Genomic DNA, 21,662 nt, shown 5'->3' on the forward strand with positions numbered 1-21,662 from the left:
GCCATGGGCCAAGTGTCCTCCATGGGAGGAGGGTCCCAATATCCTCCCATGTGGGGCTACCTTGCGCAGTCCATCTACCTGCCATGGGCCATCCTCAGTGGACATCAGGAGACATTCTCAAGTTGAGGAAAGTTTGTTGGCCTGGCCTTTATGTTCTTTCCCCACCTGCCTCCAGCCGGCCCTCCCTGCCACACATCTCACCATTGCTCCACCTGGTCATCCAGCCCCTGGGACCATACACTGTCCCCAGAGCCACCACAGGCTTCTGGCCTCTCCTCTCCACCCCGTCCCCCCCCCTCCCCCGCCACTGCCTTGGCAGATGCTCTTCTCTCTGCTTGGAATGCTCTTGCTTGCTGGGTATTCTTGTACATCTCATTCTTCAAGATCCAGCAGGAGTCACCTCCTCTGGGAAGCCCTCCGCAAATTATTCAATCGTTTTTCAGTGCTTTCAGACCTTGTTCTGTTAGTTCTGCTACAACTTTTATCAAGTGCATTATTATTGGCTGTGTCTGCCCACCGCACTCGGCCCGATGGGGCCTTGACTAGCTGGAAGGCCGAAGTACTTATGATCTATAAGCTTGGGTGCACTATTACATTGTGCGCCTCAGTTTCCTCACCTGTGATGTGGGGCTGACAGTATCTAACTTAGATGAAATAATATTGGTAAGGCGCTCAGGACATACTGACCATCTCTGAATCTGTCACAGTGGACCTTGACAAATGTGGAGGGAATCAATGAATATTCCCTGGTAGAATTAAAAAAAATAAGACTAATGAACAATTATTGAGCACTTTCAATGCATCAGGAAGGCACTGGGATCAGAGCTTAACATTCGTTATTTACTTTAAGCCTCTTAGCAACCCTTTAAGGGAGGAACTCTCATTAGCCCCATTTTACAAATGAGTAAACTGAGGCTTCGGCAGTTGAGGACCTTGATGAAAGCTGCCCAGCTAGCAGGAGCTGAAATTTACAACTGATCAATGTGGAATGAATGAATCACTTGGGGGTGGGGTGGGAGGACAATTAACCTGTAGCTGCAATCAAATGGGTTTAAAGCTAGAGGCTCTTAAAGACGACTTTGCCCTGAAGTTCTTAACTTGGGGTCCATGAATGGGGAGACTGATGGGCTCCTGGGCCATACAGATAAGGTCTCCATTACACCGAGTGGCTTCCGGCCCCTCCACTACCCACCAACCCCCCCACCTCACCCAAGTCCCAGAGCCACCCAGCTTCTCCTCTCAGTACCCCTGCCAGCGGGCCTCTCCCAGGCCCACCTGAGATTCTGGAAGGCTCCACAGTCACTGAGAATGTCCCTATCCCCTACTCAGGGCAGGAGCAGAGCCAACAGCTGGGACCATTTTCTTCTCCCTTGGAGATGTTAGAAAAAGAGGGAGAGTGACTGGGTCACCAAGAGAGGCATAAGGGGAGGCGGCCGCGGTGGGCTTCTAATAACGACAAAGATAACAATAGTATCAAAGGCTAACATTTATTGAACACCTACTATGTGCCAGGCACTGTCCTAACCACGACACATATGAACCCTTTTTATCCTCACGACTCTTGGAGGTAGGTTCTGTTATTAGCCTCATGTGACACACGAGGAAACTGAGGCCCAGAGAAGTGAGGTAACTTGCCCAAGGCCAGGCAGCTGGGAAGTTAAGTGCAGAGGCCCCCCCCACCCCCCCGTTTTGGCTAGGTCTCCTTGGACAGGTCAAGGACACTTCTCTGGGCGGCCTTCTCCATCTGTTACCTGCAGGGCCCCACCTCATGGTTTCCGTGAAGACAGACGGTCTCTGCAGTGTCCCAGCACACAGTAGGCGCTTAGTAAATGAACAGCCTTCCTTCCGTCTTAACTCCGATGGGGGAGACCTGGGAGGGGGGACGCCTCAGCAGGGTCCTCCCTCCTCCCTCACCTGCCAGGAGTGAGTAACTCACCGCTTGTCCACGCGACGCGGCGGCTCTACCCCCCTTCTCACCCCAGAGGCACGCAGTGCCGGGTCTCGCTGCAGTTTTAATGACGTTGGTGGTAATTCCCGCAGGTCCGGGCAAAAGCTGCCCCAGCCCCCTGGGTAGGGGTGTGGGGGGGCAGATGGGGCGTGGGGGTGTCTGCCCCCAACAAGTCCCCCCTCCTGTCCGGCCGCCCTGGGAGGTGGGAGGGCTGGGGAAGGGGGTGAGCAGGGGAAATGCTTTGTCCCGGGGCCCCCTCCGTGGGCCGGGGGCGCGCCCCGACGGCAGGGCAGGGGGCTAGGAGGCCTGGGCCTCGTCGTCCGCGCGGTGGCCGGCGTAGAGCGCGGCCAGGGGCCGGAAGCGCGGGCCCCAGCTGCTGAGATAGGCGAAGTCCTGCTCGGAGCCCGACGAGCAGCTGTGCAGCGAGCTGAGCGAGGCGGCCGGCGAGTCCGCGCCCTCGAAGGCGTAGGTCTGGAAGGCGTCGTAGGGCGGCACCGACAGGTCCCCGTCCGCCAGCGCCACCTTGCGGCTGATGAAGTCCCTGAACACCGAGAAGTCCGGCTCGGGGCTCGGCGGCCCCTGCGGGAGCGAGTGGTGCTCCGACGGCAGGCGGGCCTGCGGGGGGCTGCCCCCGCCGCCGCCCGGGCCCCCGCCCGCCGGGCCCCCGCCGCCGCCGTCGCCGCCCTTGAGCTCGCCGCCGAAGTCGTAGAGGCTCCGCAGCGCCGACATGTCGTAGGCCTCGGTGTCCTGCTCGCCGCCGCCCTCGTCGTTGTATTTGATGACGTTGTCCCGCATGTCCTCGTCCTCGTCGGAGCTGAGGTGGCTCTTGTGATGGCGCCTGAGGGTGAGGATCAGCAGCACCAGCACTGCAGGGGAGACGGAAGGGGGCGAGTGAGGGCCGAGACGGCTCAGGGCGTTCTGGGGACCCCCGCCCCGCTCCTCACGTACCAGTGCAGCTGGCCAGGCCTACACGCTGCTGCAGGTTTCCTAGATTTCTGTGCAAAAAGGCGTTTCTTACAGTCGGAACTGTGCGGGCTATATGGACAGGCAGTGAGCTACCCACCTTGGGAGGTGTGCAAATAGAGGCTGGACCACAGTGTTAAGGGATTTCATGGGTGGACCCAACCTCTGAAGTCTCCGTCCTTAACCCCATGGAGATACAGCCCGAGACATCTCTAGGCTCTGGGGGTGGGGTGTGCAAAAGGGGCAGCTGAGGGGCAGATAGGACCGGGGGAAATGAACGATGTTTTGAACCTGACCTCTCTTTCACCCTGGCCCTCCAGAAGGGAGAGCACCTGCTTAGCCCTTAGGATCTCAGGTCAAGATGGTCTCTTGCAGGAGCCCCTCCCCCAACGCTCCAGGCCAGTGGGGTTCAGTGGCTTCACCGCCAAGCTGCCTTGGGGAGGAGCTGCTCCCTCTGTCACATGGGTGCTCAAAGTCCAGTGGCTGGTCCAGCAGCGTCAGCATCTCCTGCAACTTGCTAGAAATGTGACTTCTCCCGTCCTGTCCTAGATCTCCTGGTAGATTGTTTTGATGAAGCCTCCAGGTGATGCCCCAGCAGGTCAGGTTTGAGAACCACAGCTTCCTCCACCCCCCAAAATACACTCTAAACTCCCCTCCGGGAGCTGGGGAGTGTTCCCCTTGCCTGGTGCCTGGCAGGGATGACTGAACAAAGAGGTGGATGGAGACGTGGTGAGTGTAAGGCTGAGACAATGAATTTGCTCTATGCCCTTGACTTCCAGGACTCCACATTCTCTCCCCCCCCCCCCCACCTAACTGATGACTCATTCTGGGTCTTCTCCTCGCCCGTCTGATCCCTTAACATCATATGTCCCAGGATTCAGTCCTTGACCCTTTATCCACACCCCTGTCTGGGTGCTTTCCTACAGGCTCCTGGTTTCGCATTCCACGTGGAGGCTGACGACTCCCCCATCTCAGCCCCAGGCTCGGACTTACTTCTCCCCCCGGAATCTAGATTGTATGTCCAATTTTTTACTCAGCAAGACCTCTGGGTCGGCCAAGAGAATTCCAAACTTAACACGTCCAAACTTGATGTGTTAAGTCCCCTTCTTCAGTCTCCCCCAACTCCGTGATGGCAACTATAACTTTCCAGTTACTCAGAGCTTTTTGCTTCTTTTGTTCACAGATGAATTCCAGTGCCCACAATAGTTTAGCACACGGGGGAACTCACTGGATGGATAAATAAGGAGCTGATGAACCAATGAGAGAATTAACTGGGTAGGTGAGTAGGCGGATGGAGAGACACAGGCTGGGACCACGCCAGGCTCTGCATTCTTCTTGCCCCTCCTAGCATCTCCGGCCAGAGCCAGCTGCTCGGGCCATGGGGCCGGGTTCCAGCTCACGACCTAACAAGGTGGCGCATGACAGGGAAAGGGGTAGCGCCTGGGAACAGGTCCGGAGGGAGGGAAGGTGTCAGGAGAGAAGTGGGAAGATGGATGGACAGCTTTCGGAGCAGAGGCTGGGAGCGGCGGAGGGGGATGCCCGAGAGAGCAGATGGTGGGGAGCGCGGGCGGCGGGAACAGATGTGCCAGGCCTGATCAGCGATTCCGCCCGTCACCTTTAGAGCACTGATGTGCACTTTCTTCGTTTGTGGGCAATTAGGCAGAAATTTGTTTGCACTGCCTCGGAAAATGAAACCGCTGTAAAGTGCACCCTCTGGAAAAAGGGTTTCTGAGCCATGGGCTGGGGAGGGGGGAGAAGGGGGGCCCCCTGGCCTCCCAGCTAGGAGGAGCCCACCCAGGGCCTCTGCAGGGGGTGGGGGGGCTGAGGGGAAGCGGCGTGGCCCCGGACAGGTTCTCAGGCGGTGGGTAGCTGACATCTCCCAGGGAACTGAGCAGAGCTGGTATCTGCGATCTGGACTGAGCTTGACTTCCTCGAGCTCTGGCTGGTCAGGAAAGCCCAGCAGTCAGAGCGGAGGTGAGGCCTCTCTGCTGCGACAGTAAAGAGGCGGCATTATGGCCGCTGGAGTCCCCCTTAGTTCGGAACCTGACCTCTTCATTGGTGATACCAGAGAAGATTTTGCTTCCACCAAATGCCTTTCAGATTGTGCCCCAGCTGCCCCCAGGGTTTCGCCCCAGTTGAGATTCATGGCAGGGGGTGTAGCTGAAGGAGCAGGGAACACAAGGTGAGGAGGGCTGCTTTCAAGTCAGAAGACCATGTACCCTTATTCAAGCCACTTAACCTCTATGAGCCTCAGTTTCCTCATCTGAAAAATGGGGATGATACGCCCAGCTAAGTTCACAAGAACCCTTTTTTCTAAAAGTCCTAGGACGATGGACATGAAAGGATTTTTTTTATAATATGCTTGGTTTTTACAAATTAGGGAGCGTTTGGGCGGTGTAGAGGGTGGCCAGCATGAATGTAGTCTCGGGCGGGGGTTGACACTTTCTGGAGCTGGTGACGTGGCTGTCATGTACTTAGAAGACTTGTCACAGGAGCTTGCCTTTGAGGCCACCCTTCCTCGGCGGAGGGGCAGCTGAGGCCCCGTGGGGGGTGCTGGGAGGGAAACCCAGGGCCGGGGGGGGGACTTACCCACCAGGATGAGGACACAGACCAAGAGGGCGATGAGGGCGCCGGGGCTGAGGGAGGCGGCCATGACGAAGGCTGTGGTGTTGCAGGACTGGACGGCGCCGGCGCTGTCGCAGCCGCAGACGCGGATGGTGAGCGTGCCCGTGCTGCTCAGCGTGGGTGGCCCGCTGTCCACCACCACGATGGGCAGGAAGAACAGGTCCTGTTCCTGCCTGTTGAAGCCCACGTGCTGCGTGTGCACCGCCGCCGTGTTGTCTGCTCCGGAAGAAGGGAGTAGCGTGCGACTCAGGGTCTGGGGTCAGCCTCCCGCGTCCCGCCACCTCCAGATACCACCGCCAGATTTGCCTCCCGGGACCCCGAGCTCCTGCCTCCCAGGTGACCCACGGGTCTACTCCCCCAGCTCCCTCGGTTCTGCTCCCAGCTGCCCGAAGATCCCGTCCCCAGCCGCGGAGCCCCAGCCTCTGTCCTTGGCTGTCACAAGATTCTATTCCCAGCTGCCTGAAGATTCTGTTTTCAGCAGATTCCAAGGTTTTGTCTGTTCCCAGCTGGGCCAAGGTCCTGTCCCCGGCTTTTCCAAGATTCTGTCCCCAGCTGGGCCAACGTCCTGTTCCCAGCTATGTTAAAGTTTTTTTTCCTCGTTCATCTCAATAGCCTGTTTTCCTTCCACCCCAGCTACCCCAGCACCCTGACGCCGGGGTCCCGTGGTCCTCGGGTTTTGGCTTGCCGGGCCCCGACAAGTCCTGGGTCACAGAGAAGACTGAGAATGTCTTCTCCAGCACCGAGCTTTGGCTGAGGGAGCTTTCTGGCCAGAGTCCAAGAGGCTGAGCCTGGAGGGCTGGGGCCTGATGAGGGGACCCTAGCACACCAAGGTCTCCTTTCTACACGTGTGACCTCAGAGGACAGTGAACTCACAGAAGCCACAGGCATTGCACCACGTCGGCCAGTTGCTGGGGATGCCAGGCAGGAGTCTCCTGAGTCTCCGAGCGTGGGCTCACATGGTGGGTGGCGCCCGCTTCCCCTGCCCTTCCCGCCTCCTCCCCTCCTCTCCTGTATGGGTCAGGCCATCCCTGAGCCTCCATCACCTCGATGCCGTGGCACCAGAGTGCTCAGAGCTGCTGCCCCCGCCCTTCACAGCCAGCTCCACAGCAGGGGGCCCTGGCTCTCCCAACAGGGGCCCAGGCCTCACTCCTGGGTCCCTCTCCCTGCCCCCACAGTCTTCTGACTAACCCCTCTGACCTCAGACTTTGGCAGTCTGGGTCCCTTTTGTGGCTCTGTGGCCCCAGTGAGCCCAGTTCAGCTGCCTAGTCCTGGCCTCCCCTGGTCATGGGCACAACACAGGAGGAAAAGAGCTGACTTGTGACCTTGAGCACATCTGTGAAGTGAACTACAGGTCCAGCTCAAACAAGATTGGTCACGGGTTGAAGTTCATGGGACGGTATCACGAGGTTTCACGATATTCTATCTACTTTTATACGTATTTTAAAGTTTCCACTAAAATGTTAAAAAAATAATGACAAGGAGATCATTTACTAGCTTAGGAGCTCACTTAGCTTCTCTGGACCTCAGTTTCCTCATCTGTAACTAAGGAAAATAGTAACACAGAGGTGTGAGGATTAAGTGGTGAAATTGATGAATAACGCTTAGAATGGGTCTTGGCATAGAAATTCTTGTTTTTTAATGTTTTTTTAAAACTTCTTTCTGAGAGAGAGAGAAAGAGAGAGACAGCGTGAGCAGGGGAGGGTCAGAGAAAGAGGGAGATACAGAATCTGAAGCAAGCTCCAGACTGAGCTAGCCGTCAGCACGGAGCCCGACGTGGGGCTCGAACCCATGAACCGTTAAGATCATGACCTGAGCTGAAGTAGGACGCTCAACCGACTGAGCCACCCAGGCGCCCCATTGGCATTGAAATTCTTAATAACTGCTGGCCACTAAGTCGTTCATGCCCCCCCACCCCACGTTCCCTACACAGCACCCCGTGCCCGCTCTATGCCCTCCCTTTACTCACCACACTCCCGCTAGCTGGGACACCCTCTCCACCTTCGTGCCTGTGCAAATTCCTCATCTGTCATGCTCCAGCTAAATGTCACCTCTTTTCTGGGGCCAACTTTCTCTGCTTCCCTGGGAAGGAAGGATTTATGGCTCCCCCCTCCTCGCTCTGACCATGCAGGTGCTGTACACACTTCTGTTATACCACTTGTCACGTTGCATTAGGTTCGCGTGTGCCTGCCTCTTCCCCGGCACCGAGCCAGACTTGAAGAATGACACGTGCATGAACCGCAACTTGTCAGGTAACTGGTGGTCCTGGGTCAGCTCCTCAAGCTCTGGCTGCGACTCCAGCCTCCCTGTCAAAGGGCAAATCGCCCCCAGCTGTGAAAATACCTGCCTTCCCGAGGGGAAGAAAAGACACTTAAGAGCAAGGCAAGGAAGAGGGAATGATGTGGGGCTTCTTTGCACTGACTGCATGCTTTTTATGCATCAAGGACTGTGTGGGTGCATGAAATATAGAGTGATGTTTAATCATCACACCCACCTAGTGTTATGACATTATTCCCATTTTGTACATGTGCAAGTTAAGGCTTGGAGAGAAATGACTTGTCTGGAATCATCCAGTGAATTGGTGGCATAGCTACATTTTCCATTCAATCATCCATTCATCCATCCATCCATCCATCCATCCATCCATCCATCCATCCAATAAATCTTTACTGAGTAAGTACTATGTTCTAGTACCCTGCTAGTCTCTGGGAGAAAACAATGGAGAGCTGAACCAATCATAGTCCTGGATCTGAGCTTATATTCTAATGTGAGAAATAGACATTAATTAAGTAAACTCACAATTTAGCCTACAATTACAAACCGTGGTGAGTGCTAAGAAGGAAGAAGTACAGGAAGAGCACCTAACAGAGGACCTGACTTCGTCTCAGAGATCAGGGAGATCTTCCTGGAAGAAGTGGTATTATTGCTGAGCCCTGAATGATGAGTTCAAGGAGAGGGAACCGTCCATGCAAAGGCCCTGAGGTTGGAAGAAGAGGTTGCTGAAGGAACTAAAGCAGTCCTTTGTGACTGGAGGGAAGAAGGTAGTGGCTACAGCGAATCAAAAGGAGGCTGGGGGTCAGCGTGGGCAGGGCTCATCATGGAAATTCTTGGAGGCTGTTGTAAGGAACTGGGGTTATTTTCTTAAAAGCAGCGGGAGGCCATTGATTGGTGGGCTCTAAGCAAAGAAGAGACCTAGTGACATATCACCCATTCATCCCATAGCAAATACTAATCGAGCACCCTCTGTGTGCCAGGATCAGTCTAGCCCTTTGAAGATACGATATTGAACAAGACAGACATGGTTCCTGCCCCTGATGAGCCTACATTCGAGGCAAGGGAGTTTCTAATCTAAAACATATGAGGGGACGTGGGAGATCAGTTAGGAAGACATTGTGTGTTTTAGGTGTGAAAGGATAGTGGTAGTAGAGGCACAGAGAAGTAGACAGATTTGAAAAATGAGTGGCTGGCTCTGGCTCAGCCTCAAATTCCCAAGCAAGAACAGAGGAGGGGAAAGATGTTTGTTTCTCGGGCTTGCAGTCTTTGGCCACGGAGCCATATGTTCTGAGAGCTCTGATCCCCGCCACGCCCCCACCCGACGGAGGGAAATCCTTGGGCATCATCCCTGAACCCCCTGAGCTGCCCTCCTGGGCAGTGGCTGGCTTCACCTGGGGAAGCCGCAGGCCACCCCGCACCCTGACCCCACCCTTCCAGGCAGGATCTGCGCCCAGCACTGTATCCATCCATCTGGCCTGACATACATCAGTGTCAATCCCCGGCTGCGAAAGCAATATTTATAAATCACGTTTCCAAACTGGCTACAAATGTGTACAAAGAAACAGATGGGTTGGGGTTAGCTGTTTGTCACCCAGGATATTTATACGGTGAGGAGGAGGGGGCTCGGCAGGCCGTGGGAAGGGGTTCGGGGGCTGGCAGAGGAGCCCCTCTGCGCCTGTGCTGAGCTCAGCACACGCTGCCACCCTGGCTCCTGGAGCTCCTACCAGGTGGTCACGCTGTCAAAGAGAGGCAGCTGGGACAGACTTTAGGCCCCTTGGGTCGGAAAGACTTGTGAACTTGGCGAGGTTAAGCCAGACCTATTTGTGTCTCCTGGGGCCAACTCAGGATAGCACTGGAATAATGAGCAGGCGAGGCAGTACCAGTTGTTAAAATATTGAAATACTTCCAGAAAGGCTTAAATAGCTATGATTCTGAGTGTCCCAAGCCCTTCCCTGCTGCCTCAGGGAAGCCTTCTCCCCATACCCACCCCCAACTTTGGCAGAGCCAAGCCACTGAGGGGGGTGAGGCCGGGCACAGCAGGGGCTCCAGGGTACCGCTCCAGGTTATTTATGGTCAGTCTCCCTTTTGATTGGTTATCTGAACTGCGCTGGTTGTGAAATATTTTTAATATGGATCAGAAATACAGAAGGCCTGGCTTCCGAGATCACCGAGGTCCCTTCTTTTGGAGGGAAGTGTGTAAAAGTCTCGGGGGTGATCCCAGAGATGTTCCAGGGTCAGAAAGAATCAACATGATTCTCCCAGTCCTGGCACCCACTCATGGCAGCCACGCAGGCCTCCTGTTCCTTGAACGTCCCAGGCCCCCTCCCTCCACAGGGCCTTTGCACTTGCTGTTCTGTCTACCTGGATTATTCTCGGTCCAGTTATCAGCACGGCTTACTCCCTAATTTCCTTTAGATCCCTACCACTATTGATTCCTTCAGAGAGGGCTTCCCAGACCCCTTTATTTAAAATAGCTCCTAGGGGCGCCTGGGTGGCTTAGTCGGTTAAGCGTCCGACTTTCGCTTAGGTCATGATCTCGCAGTTCGTGGGTTCGAGCCCCGCATCGGGCTCTGTGCTGACTACCAGCTCAGAGCCTGGAGCCTTTTTCAGTCTGTGACTCCCTCTCTCTCTGGCCCTCCCGTGCTCACAGTGTCTCCTCTCTCTCTCCTAGAAATAAATTAAAAAAATAAAATAAAATAAAATAGCTCCTACTCGGGGTGCCTGGGTGGCTCAGTTGGTTAAGCGTCTGACTTCGGCTCAGGTCATGATCTCACAGCTTGTGAGCTGTAGCCCCGCATCGGGCTCTGTGCTGACAGCTCAGAGCCTAGCGCCTGCTTCAGATTCTGTGTCTCCCTCTCTCTGCCCATCCCCCGCTCGCACTCTGTATGTGTCTCTCTCTCAACAATAAATAAATAAAAAAGAAAAACAATTAAAATATAGCTCCTACTCTTACTCCGCCTTATTTTCCCCCGTTTTGTTTAACACGTTCTATTGAACACCCACTCTGTGCCAGGCACTGCTCTAGGCACTCGGGGCCCAGCAAAAAATGAATAATTGCTGAAAGCAAGAAGTGATGCATTCCAGGCACTAACAATACACCTTGGTAGCTCTCATCTCGTTGGGGCCACCTGCAGCCACCTGCAGCTGAGCTAAAGGGTGAGGACAGGAACTTTCAGCCCCATTTTGCAGATGGCAAAACGGAGGCTTAGAGAGGGGCAGACCTTGCTGGGGTTGCACAGAGAGCTCCTGGCTGAGCCTGGGCCAGGACCCAGGTCCCTCACTCCCAGCCCACTGATGGTCCCCCTCCCCTAGCTCATTCCTTGAAGGTTCAAACTTAGGCTTCTTGAGGAACGGCTCATGGTGGGATCAGCTCAGGCAAGGCAGGGCCGTCACGTTCAAGGTGGCAAGTGAGCTAAAGCAGGAACCAAGCTGGATTTGAGACAGGGTGGGTTGGAATCCCAGCCCAGCACTGGCTCTGTATGGCCCTGGGTGGGTCCCTTCCCTCTTAAATGTTTTTTGCTTGCGGGGCGGGGGGACACGCAAGCAGGGAAGGGGCAGAAAGAGAGGGAGCAGATCTGAAGCGGGCTCCATGCCGACAGCAGAGAGCCCAGTGCGGGGCTAGAACTCATGAACCTCTAGGTCATGACCTGAACCGAAGTCGGATGCTTAACCGACTGAGCCACCCAGGCGCCCCTCCCTGGCTCCTTTCCTCTAAGAGTCTCCGGTTTATCACAGGGGGCAAAATAGGAGGAGGGGTAAGAAAACCACCTCCCACTTCCCAGGACAGCCGTGAGGAGGAAGGAGAAACATGAGTGGGATACAGCACTTTTTAAACTGAAGGGTGGGAGTGTGTGCACGTGGGTTATTTCAATCTTCTCTTAGACCCAGGGCTCTTTCCATCCAGGACTCTGGCCCACCCACTCCTCATCTGTTCCCTCTCTGTATCTTTCCATTCTCTTCTCTTGGGGTGCCCCCTCTCCACTCTGCCAACTCACCCCCTGCTTGTTCTCCAGGGTTTGGCCAGTGGGCTGGGTAACGGCCCCAGACTGGCCCACCTTTTCTGTGTGGGGCCGGACCAGCGCTGTCCTCTGCGTGCCTCAGTCTCTCCCCCTGTAACACGGGAAGGGGAGGCTAGGCCCCTCCCTCTGTGCATTCTAGGATTTGGTGGCTCAGAGGTGACTCACCTTGGATGTCCAGCAGGGAGAAATGAGGGTTGCTAGGCGCTTCGGACACCAGGCGGAAGTAGAAGCGGTGCCCGCCCTGAGGCTCGTCTCTGTCCACCACGCTGATGGTCTGGATGAGCTGAAGGGTGAGGACAGGGCAGGGAGCTGAGGCGAGGCTGAGCCCACTCTGGGGCTGGGTAGAGGGCCCTGGCCCCAGCCCCTCCGTGTACCTGTCCCGGCTTGGCGTCCTCACACACGGCTGCCTCATAGGGGGTGGCCAGCTCTGGGGGGTTGTCGTTCACGTCCAGGATCCGGATCCTTAGGGATGCCCGGGAGAGCTGGGCGTGGTTGTCTGCAGCAAGATCACGGAGCAGGGTGAGAGGCGCCCAGTGTGAGGTCTACACAACCGCCCATCTGCCGCTAGGACCAGATGTGGCAGTGGGGTCCTGCTGAGAGATCTGGGGGTTGATCAAGCAGGTAGTAGGGTCAGGACTGAGGACATCGGGCATGAGGGGTCACCAGCACTGCTGCCGTCACCGTCCATCAGCACCACTAGGGTTATTATCACTGCCACGGTCACAATCACCATCACTGCCATGGCCTTTGGCATTGGTACCACTGGTATCACCGCAGCCTCCACCACCAGGATCCCCAGTGCCACCCCGTCACTATCACCAGTACTGTCACCATGACCACTATTAGCATAATCATTGTCACCTCTGTCAGCATAACCATCAGTACCTCTGTCACCATCCTTATCTCTGGCCCCGTCACCAACAGCATCACCTATTAGCTGCACCATCAGGCCATCACCATCACTACCATCGCCATGAGAGTGACCGCCACCACCATTTTCCTATCCAAGGCACCACCCTCATCATCTCTATTTTCACAAACACCAAGGCCATCACCGTCAGCATCCTTACCACGGCCACCGTCACCAGTATCAACACCGTCATCATCGTCCCCGCGATCACGATCTCCACCACAACCACCGTCACTATGGTTATTCCCATCGCAAAGACCCTCACACCTCCACCCCCACTCCCACCCCCAGCAAAGCTATCATCACTGTTGCTGTCAAGCAACATCCTTTGCTCAACAGCCCATCACCATCGAGTGCACAGAATGCACTTGGAGCAGCCACATCCATTACTTCAGGGACCCTTGCGGAGATCGTGCGCTTTCGTTCCATTTGTGTCCCCACCTTGCAGAAGAGAAACTAAAGCATGAGAAACATGAAAGAACTGGTCAGCTGCCAACTGGACTCCCAAACCCCTGCCCTTTCGAGACCTGATCCTGAAAGGGCAAGACAAGTCCACTGGGTGTGAGTCTTGGCCAGGGTCCCCAGCAAAACCACGACATCCCCACGCTTCTGCCTGTGATGTCTTTGAGGTCAAGGTCCCCGCTGTTTTAATATCTGGGTCCCCGGCCTCGTAGGATATGGCACAGAGTAGGTTCTAACACATCTGTTGGACGAATGAATGAAGCCTGGAAGAACTTTTGCGGAAAGAGGCTTGAATTCCTGGCATGGCTCTGTCTTTGACCCGGTGTCTGATCTTGGGGAAGACCTTTCCCTCCCTGAGACCACTTTCCACATCTAGAAAATGAATGGAGATTCATTAAGAATGTCTGAGCCAAGTTGTTCCAATTTCAACTCTGCCACTTAGGAGCTGTATGATCCGTGCCAGGTCACTTGACCTCTCTGTGCCTCCACTTTCTCACCGGCAAAAACGGGGCTCCCAGTAATGGGTTGGTTAAAAAGACAGATTGAGTTAATATCTGCAAAGCACTTAAAACTGCATATGTAACACATAGCAGGTGTGATATAAGGATTTGTTAAACAGACATCCTTGAAAGGTCCTTTCAACAATGACATCAAGTGATTCAAGGATACCTCGTCCCAGCCTGTCCTCTCTGAGCAGCACCCTGCATGTTGGCCTTTTCTGCCCCTTGCCCTCAGACCTCCTGGCTGCTCATGGGCGCCCTGCTCTTGCTATCTTAGTCATGAGTTTGTTACCAACAAGCTCTACCCCCAGCGACCTCAAGGGCTAGGAGAGGAAGCCACCCCCTTTCAAGCAGAGACCTGATGGCTGGGTGTCTGGCCCGGAGCTATTTTGAGGGCAGCCTGGAAGCTTCCAGGCAGCCAGGAACTCCATGAGTTCTGGGGGAGTGAGGCTGATCAGCTGCTTCTAACTGAACTCAGGGGCCACCGCATGCCGACTGCAGCTGCCTGCGTGTTGATAAAGAGAAATGGGATCAGGAGGCAGGTGCAGCCACCTCCTGGGGGTCAGGGAAGGAAGGGGGGGGCTTAATTAACTCAGACCCCGACCCCTCTCTGGAGCTCCCCGTAGCCAGGGGCACCTTATCTGCTCAGCTCACCCAGATCTGCTGCTTCAGTGATTAGAGGGGGCTTTTCTGGGGATGGGAGATCGGAGTCGTGACTGGGAAAGCCCGGCAAGCCGTTATTTTTAAGAGCGTGTTGCCAGAGAACTTAAACAGACAGAAGGTGGGTGAGTTTGGGAGGAGGGGAGGTGGCACCTCTCTCCCCGCTGAGGCAGAGGGAAGGGGCGAAGGGGCCTATGCGCCATGCAGAAGGGCGACCCCAGAGCGGGGCAAGCTTCTCGGGGGCAGACCCACAGTGGGGTGGGAGTGGGGGGCAGGGGAGGGGGCTGGGTCCACTGCTGGAGAGATCCCCATTATTCACCATTCCTTTGGGATCTGCTGGACCTCTTCTGGCCCCTCTTTTTTTTTTTTTTTCCATGTCTAGCTTTATTGAGATAGAATTGACCTTAGCACTGTGCAAGTGTAAGATGTGCAGTGTGATGATTTGATACATTGTGAAATGTTTCCCGTAATAAGGTTAGTTAACACATCCTTCACCTCACATAATTACTGTGGTTGTCCTACCTTAAAATGTCACAGGTCACCACTTGGGAAAGCCCTGAGCCCTCTGGCATCGCTGAAGGTCCTGGACCTCAGAGGTGGGGCTGCTGGGTGAGCAGGGAAGGGGATGCCGCTAGGTTGCCAGAGTTGCCACGTGCAGAGCTCATCCCAGGGCCCTTGAACTTGGGGCTGCCTGGAACCCCAGAGCTCTTGGGGGGCCCCAGTCAGACGCCGGTGCCCATGACATCACAGCGGCCTCCAGCCTGGCTGCACATTAGAATTGCCTGGGAAGCCTTTAAAGCACACTTATGTCCAAGGCTTAAGGTTTTTTATTGTTGTTGTTGTTGTTGTTGTTTTTTTAACAGCTCCAGGCATCTAATGTGAATCAAGTGTTGCCAGCCATTGCCCCCGGGTGACTGGCAGGTGGGGGAGTCCAATCTGACGTTTTACTTCTGGTGGACTTTCTCCAAACCCCTCCTGATTACAGTTAGCATCATTGTGATCATTGCTACTAATTAATTCATAATTTTACCACTTTAAATGTTTCTGGAATCAAACAAAGAATCCATCAGTTAATCTCCACTTCTGCGCAGGGACTTTCCAGTGTATAACAAACTTTCTTATCTGTGACCTCATTTGATCCTCAAAACAACCTATAAAGGAGGTCTTGCTAAACCCATTTTGTAGATGAGAAAACCAAGGGCCAGGACTTTGTCCAGAGCCACAGGTGGGTCAGTGCAGAGCTGGGTTGGGACCTGGGCCAGCGCTTAGTCTAGACGCAAGGCCGCCGGACCCTCCTGCAGCCTGCATATGTGTCCATCCAGCAACAACTACTGCTCAGAGCCAAGCCCACGCTGACCTTCCCCAACACACAGCAGCAGGTCCCTCGGTTCCCCAGGGGGCCCAACCCCCCTCTTGGCATCTAAGTTCAGCTGACTGACATGCAAATTAGTTTAATTATTTCTTCTTCTAAAATAAATTATATTTTGCAGTAGCTGCAATATGTTGTGTCAGGCAAAATTGCATTCAATATTTTTAAACTAATTGATGCAGCCTTGAGGAAGGCTGATTGACAGCCCAGAGCTGAGCAGGCCTGCAGCCTTAACCGATTCCTAAATGAAAATTAAATGTGCTTCGGCCTGGTGCTTCCTCCCTGAGCTAGCTCGCTATGAATCCCAGATGGTGGCAGGGGAAGCCTTGGGGGCCGGAGCGGCCGGAGAGGCTGGACAGTCCAGTGGGTGCCTCAGGAAGAGACTGGACTCGGGGCAGGAGAACTGCTGTGCAACGTGGGCGGGACTCCTTCCTTCTCTGGGCCTCAGAGCCCCTGATGTATAATATACAGGGGACTGGACTGAGTGGTTTGGAGCTGAGACTTCCAGGTTTTGCTGACAATTATGAATTGAGTGCCTCCTTTGTGTCGAGGACTTAACAGTGAACAAGCCCAACGTGGTCCCTCAGTCTAGCGGCAGGGACAGACATCACTCCGGACTCCGATAAGAGCTAAGAGATAAAGGTCCAGGAGCAGGGTGGGTGCAGGGATGTTTTCCCTGAAGTAAGTGACCTTTGGGCTGAGATCCAATGAGGAAGTAATCAGGTGAAGGGGAGGGGAGGGGAAGGGAACAGCACCTCCCCGGAGGGGAAGGGTGGGCTGCAGGTCATGAGACCCTGGTCCCCTCCAAGGAAGATCCCAGGGGTCTCATGATCTGCAGCCCGCCCTTCTCCTCCGGGGAGGTGCTGTTCCCTTCCCCTCCCCTCCCCTTCACCTGATTACTTCCTCTGAACCAAACTGGGCTTGGAGGGCTGGGGGCCACTGGGAAGGGAAGAGGAGATGGGAGCTGGCCTGGTAACTGTGAAGGGCACCCCTAGGAATGTGATCCTTCCCAGAAAGACATCAGCAAACACATACGGAGCATGCGCTGTGGGTCAGGGTCTGTGTGGCCCCATTTCATCCTGCCAACCATTGTGGGAGGTAGAGACTAGTATTATTGGCATTTTACTGATGAGGAACCCACTCAGAGAGGTAAAGAACTTGCCCAAGTTCTCCTAGGGAACAAGTGATCAATCTGGGATCGAGCCTGGGTCTGGTTCCAAAGGGGAGGCGGGTTCTAGTCGCCAGATGGTACTGCCTTTCTTGCCATCTTTAGCTGTCAGAGTCCTACTTGCCTCAAAGTCCTAAACAAATGTCTCTGCCTCCTCCTGGAAGCTCTCCCTGACTGCCTCAGTCTTGGGCCATCAGAATACACACCCAAGTCCTACATGCTCGCAGGCTGCACACAAACTTTCTGCTCTCATCTCTCTGGCTTTGTCCCTCACCCCTCTTTAGCTCTGCTCCAAGTTTGATCCTTCAGTTCTTTGCCCAGATGCCTTTTCAGAGACACCTTCCTTGATGGCCGGATTTAAATGTGCCCCTTGCCATCCCACCAGACACCCCCTTCCCTGCTTTCTCTCCATAACGCTTACCCAACACCCCCTATGTTTCTACTTGCTCGACTTGCGCCTCACCAATCTCCCCCACTGGATGGTAAGCAGAATTTCTGTTTTGTTTACCGCGATGTGCATGGTACATAGTAGGTGCTTAATAAAGATGGTCGAATGAATGGATTCCATTGTCTATGGCATCTCTGACTAAGCTGGGATGCTGGGGAGGCCACAGGCAGTGACCAAGGCCTCCTTGGATGGAGTGACTGGGTGGGGGCTACCTCCCCCGCCGCCAGGGTCTCTCCATCTGGGAAACAGTCAAGTTGTGTGACCCTGTTCCTCCCTCTCTCTTTGGACTGAGGTCTTCTCATCAGTAAAACAAATGGGGCTGCACTCTGGAGTTCTTGGCTGTCACAGAGAGAGTGAGAAGTCAGGGGGCCGAGGGAGGGACTGACGGGCAGGGAGAGGAGGGGGGAGGGAACAGGGGTTGGGGGAGGGAGAAAGGTGAGGGGGCAGCCCAAAGGCACCTCCTTCCCACTCACTTGTGGGGGAGGGTGGGCAGCAGAGCCGGACCCTCTTCTCCAGTCCCCCCAGCCCCTCCCACTCTCGAGAGAATTAAATTGCATCCAAACACCAGGCTCTGATTAGAGCTGGCCAGCTGGGCAGGAAGATTTATCATCCCAATTACCCGCCCGCCAAGACAAGCACGCAGACCCGTTAGGGGGCTGGGTGAGCAAGCGGGGGTGCTGGGGGGGGGTGTCAGGGCTGTCAAAAGCGGAGTCCTTGCACCCCCTGCCCTGTCCCACCTCCCCTTTATTTTATGTATTTATTTTTTACAAATAGTTTATTGTCAAGTTGGTTTCCATATAACACCCAGTGCTCATCCCCACAAGTGCCCTCTTCCATGCCCATCACCCCCCTTCCCCTCCCCCGACCCCCATCAGTCCTCAGTTTGTTCTCAGCATTCAAGAGTCTCTCATGGTTTGCCTCCCTCCCTCTCCCCCACTATTTTCCCCCTTCTTCTCCCCCATGGTCCTCCGTTAAGTTCCTCCTAATCCTCCTATATGTGCAAACATATGGTATCTGTCCTTCTCTGCCTGACTTATTTCACTTAGCATAATACCCTCAAGGTCCATCCATGGTGCTACACATGGCCAGATTTCATTCTTTCTCATTGCCATGTAGTATTCCATCGTATAGATAAACCACATCTTCTTGATCCATTCGTCCGTTGATGGACACTTAGGCTCTTTCCATGTTTTGGCTATTGTGGAGAGTGCTGCTGTGAACACTGGGGTACATGTGCCCCTATGCATCAGCACTCCTGTGTCCCTTGGGTAAATTCCTAGCAGTGCTATTGCTGGGTCATAGGGGAGTTCTATTGTTAATTTCTTGAGGAACCTCCACACTGTTTTCCAGAGGGGCTGCACCCGTTTACATTCCCACCAACAGTGTAGGAGGGTGCCCATTTCTCCACATCCTCGCCAGCATCTAGAATTCTCTGATTTGCTCATTTTAGCCACTCTGACCGGCGTGATCCCACCTCCCCTTTAATGGAAGCGACAGGTTTAGGCACCCTTCCCTGTCTCTCTCGGGACTTTATCTCTTTGGCTTCCTCCTCTGGAGGCTTTGACTTTGTTGAGGGGAGGGATGTGTGTTCCTTCAAAGGGTGAGGGGGGACTTGGGGGTAAAGCACGAGCCCTGGAATGGGGTGGGTAGAGAAATAGGGCTGAACCTGTCGTGGAGACTCCAAGTCACAAAACGTTTCTTCCGGGGGGCACCTGTCAGGTACTCAGGTGGCAGCACAGGATTCCGGGAGACACCCGCTGCAAGAGGCACCCAGGCCCGGCTTACACACCTCTGGTGATGGGGAGTTCAGTGCCTTTCCAAGCAGCCCCTCCCGTGCAGGGCGGTGCCGAGCCTCTTGCCCAGACTCAGCTCCCCGATGCTCCTGCCTGCCTGCCCTGGCCCTGCCCTGGCCCTGCCCTGACACCCCCAGCCCGTGCCTAAGCCTGAGTCTCACAACAGCCTCCCCTCGGTTTTCCCGCTCCGGGCCAGCCCCCTCCCGTTCAGCCGTGAGCCCAAGGGAATGTTGCCACCGCTCATCTGACCATGTCACTCTTCTGCTCAAGGTCCTGCACTGGTCCCCCATGGCCTCCAGGAGATGTCTGGTTGCACACAGGACACCCAAGGCCCTTCCTGCAGAGGACCAGTGAGTGTCCACATGCTCGCCTCACCTCACCTGCTGCAGCCGGCCCCCCAGCCCCAGCCTCTGGCCACACTCAGTCTCCCTGTTTTCAGAAGGCCTCTAGCTCTTTCTGCCTGGAGCATCCAAACCCTGTTTCCTCAGCCCTTTAGACCCAACTCAGATGTCTCCTGCTCTGGGAAAGGCTTTTTGCCGTCTTCCCCTCTGGGTGGACAAGTCCCTTCCTGCTCTCCTGAGTGCCCACTACCCCCTTACTTCCACTCTGTGCTGTAGCTGACTGTTGCCGTGTCTCTCCCCTGCCCCCTGGGAGCTCTGAAGGCAGTGGCCAAGCCGTGTTCACCACCAGGTCCCAGCCTGGGACGGGTGGTGGCCAGAGGCCCTCAGAAGACACCGGCTGAGGGTAGATGTGGGGGAGGCGCATGTCCTTGAGCACTGTCTCACCCCTCTGCAAGCCTTCCCCCCATCCCTGCTCCTTCCTCCAGCCTCCTCAGAACCCCCTCTGTCGTCCTCCTAAGGAGCACTGGACTAGGAGTCTTAAGGCCTCACTGGTGGACTTGAGTAAGTTACTTCCCTTCCTTGGGCTCAGCCTCCCCAGCTATGAAGCGGGGGTGGGGTGGGGACTGGAGTCCATCATCTCTGACATTCCTTCTGCCCTCAGATCCTTTCTCTGGCTATAAATAGCAGGTACTGTGTGTTGGGAACAACGCTAGACACTTTACACACACAGATTAAAATGTGCACGACATGAGATGCTTTATCTGAAACCTTCGACATGATGTCTGGCATACCGTAAGCGTCAAATAAGTAGAAGCCTCTATTATTGTAAAGGTACTGTAAAGTTATTATGTTTACAGCCATCTAGCAACAGTGCCACTTTACAGATGAGAAAACTAAGGCAACGAGAGGGGGAGTGACGTGTCCAGACTCACACAGCAACTGGCACAGAGTTCTCGCCAGCCACGCCACCCTGCTTTCCTAACGGGGCGGGTCAGCCCACTCATCCGTCCATTGGGTAAATATTTACACACACCTGCTAAGTCCCAGTCCTGCATGAAAGGGGCAAGTGCAGATGCGAGCCTACCCTCATGGAGGGTACAGCATCCTGGGGAAAAGAGATGGACTAACTACAGGAACGTATATGTAAATCATAACGTGCGCTCCGTGGCATGACGGGAAAACCAGGGCACCGTAAGATGTACTTGGCCTTGGCTGGGGTGGCCCAGCTGGGGAAGCTTCTTGCTAATCTGGTTAACCCTCTGCTGTTGCTGGCAGCTAGTGGCCACCTATCCAGACCAGGAGTAGGGCCAGACAACGCTGGGGGAGGGGGCCGGATGCAGCCGCTGGCACCCCCATCCCTGGCACTGGCTTTCCAAGTCCGCACCCCATCTCTTGAAAGACTGTCCCTTTACAACTGCCCTTTCCACCGAAGGATTCAGACACAAATTGTACTTTAAATTCAATATCGGTCATTAATATTTCATGATTACAAAACGTTAAAGATAATGTCAGTGGAAGGAGCGTCTGCTTGGGCAGAATGGATGACTCAGAAGTTCGGGGAGAGGGGAGCCGGCATACTAAGTGCCTCGGGAGTCTTTGAGGTAATCTGGTATGACAGCGGCGGTGGCTCCTGACCGAGTGCGGTGTTCTCCAAGGTGCTCACCAAGCTCTGCCACTGTGTATGAATATTTCCCTTCTGCTTCTTGTCACCTCGTGTTTGTTTCGCCCAGAGCAGGTGGGGCCACCGTGACCCTGCCAGCATCCTCGGTTTCTGAGGAAACCCAATGGGTGCTTCTGCAGGAAGGCATGGGCGGGTAGCCGCCTTGACATTGCACTTGAGGCAGACCCCTTGGCATTGCACTTGGGACTCGGGCTGGTTGCTGGGAGGCAGGAGGTCTGGGTTGGAGCCCTGGCCCTGCATGGATTTGCTCTGTGACCATGGGGTCATCGCTGTTCCTCCCTGAGCCTTTATTTCCTCATCTGTAAAGTGGGGATAATAATTTTACCCTGGTCTCACGGAGATGGTGAGAAGCTGGAGTGGGTGGATTATTTGTGACACTCCTGGATTCGTGCCTGACACCAAAGAAACATGACTTGAGGGGCAACTGGGTGAGAGCCCAGACTTCAAGTCAGACAGGCTGGGGTTGGGAATGTGGACGGAGGATTTCACCTCTCGTCCGCACGT

General features: G+C 54.9%; 1 protein-coding gene across 1 annotated transcript in view; it reads right to left on the bottom strand.

Annotated features, from left to right (window-relative positions):
• Positions 1-1,473: 1,473 nt before the first annotated feature.
• The window catches only part of CDH22 (cadherin 22), a 69,365-nt gene continuing 49,176 nt past the window's right edge, over positions 1,474-21,662 (bottom strand). The window contains exons 8-11 of the mRNA XM_039249360.1: positions 12,201-12,322; positions 11,992-12,109; positions 5,501-5,752; positions 1,474-2,814 (exon numbers count right to left, since the gene is read on the bottom strand). Of these exons, the coding sequence (XP_039105291.1) occupies positions 2,246-2,814; positions 5,501-5,752; positions 11,992-12,109; positions 12,201-12,322 (1,061 nt within the window). The 3' untranslated portion in view covers positions 1,474-2,245. The remainder of the gene's footprint in view (positions 2,815-5,500; positions 5,753-11,991; positions 12,110-12,200; positions 12,323-21,662) is intronic.

This window comes from Hyaena hyaena, unplaced genomic scaffold (genome assembly GCF_003009895.1).
Source record: "Hyaena hyaena isolate Hyena2069 unplaced genomic scaffold, ASM300989v1 scaffold_335, whole genome shotgun sequence".
Taxonomy (NCBI): Eukaryota; Metazoa; Chordata; class Mammalia; order Carnivora; family Hyaenidae; genus Hyaena; species Hyaena hyaena.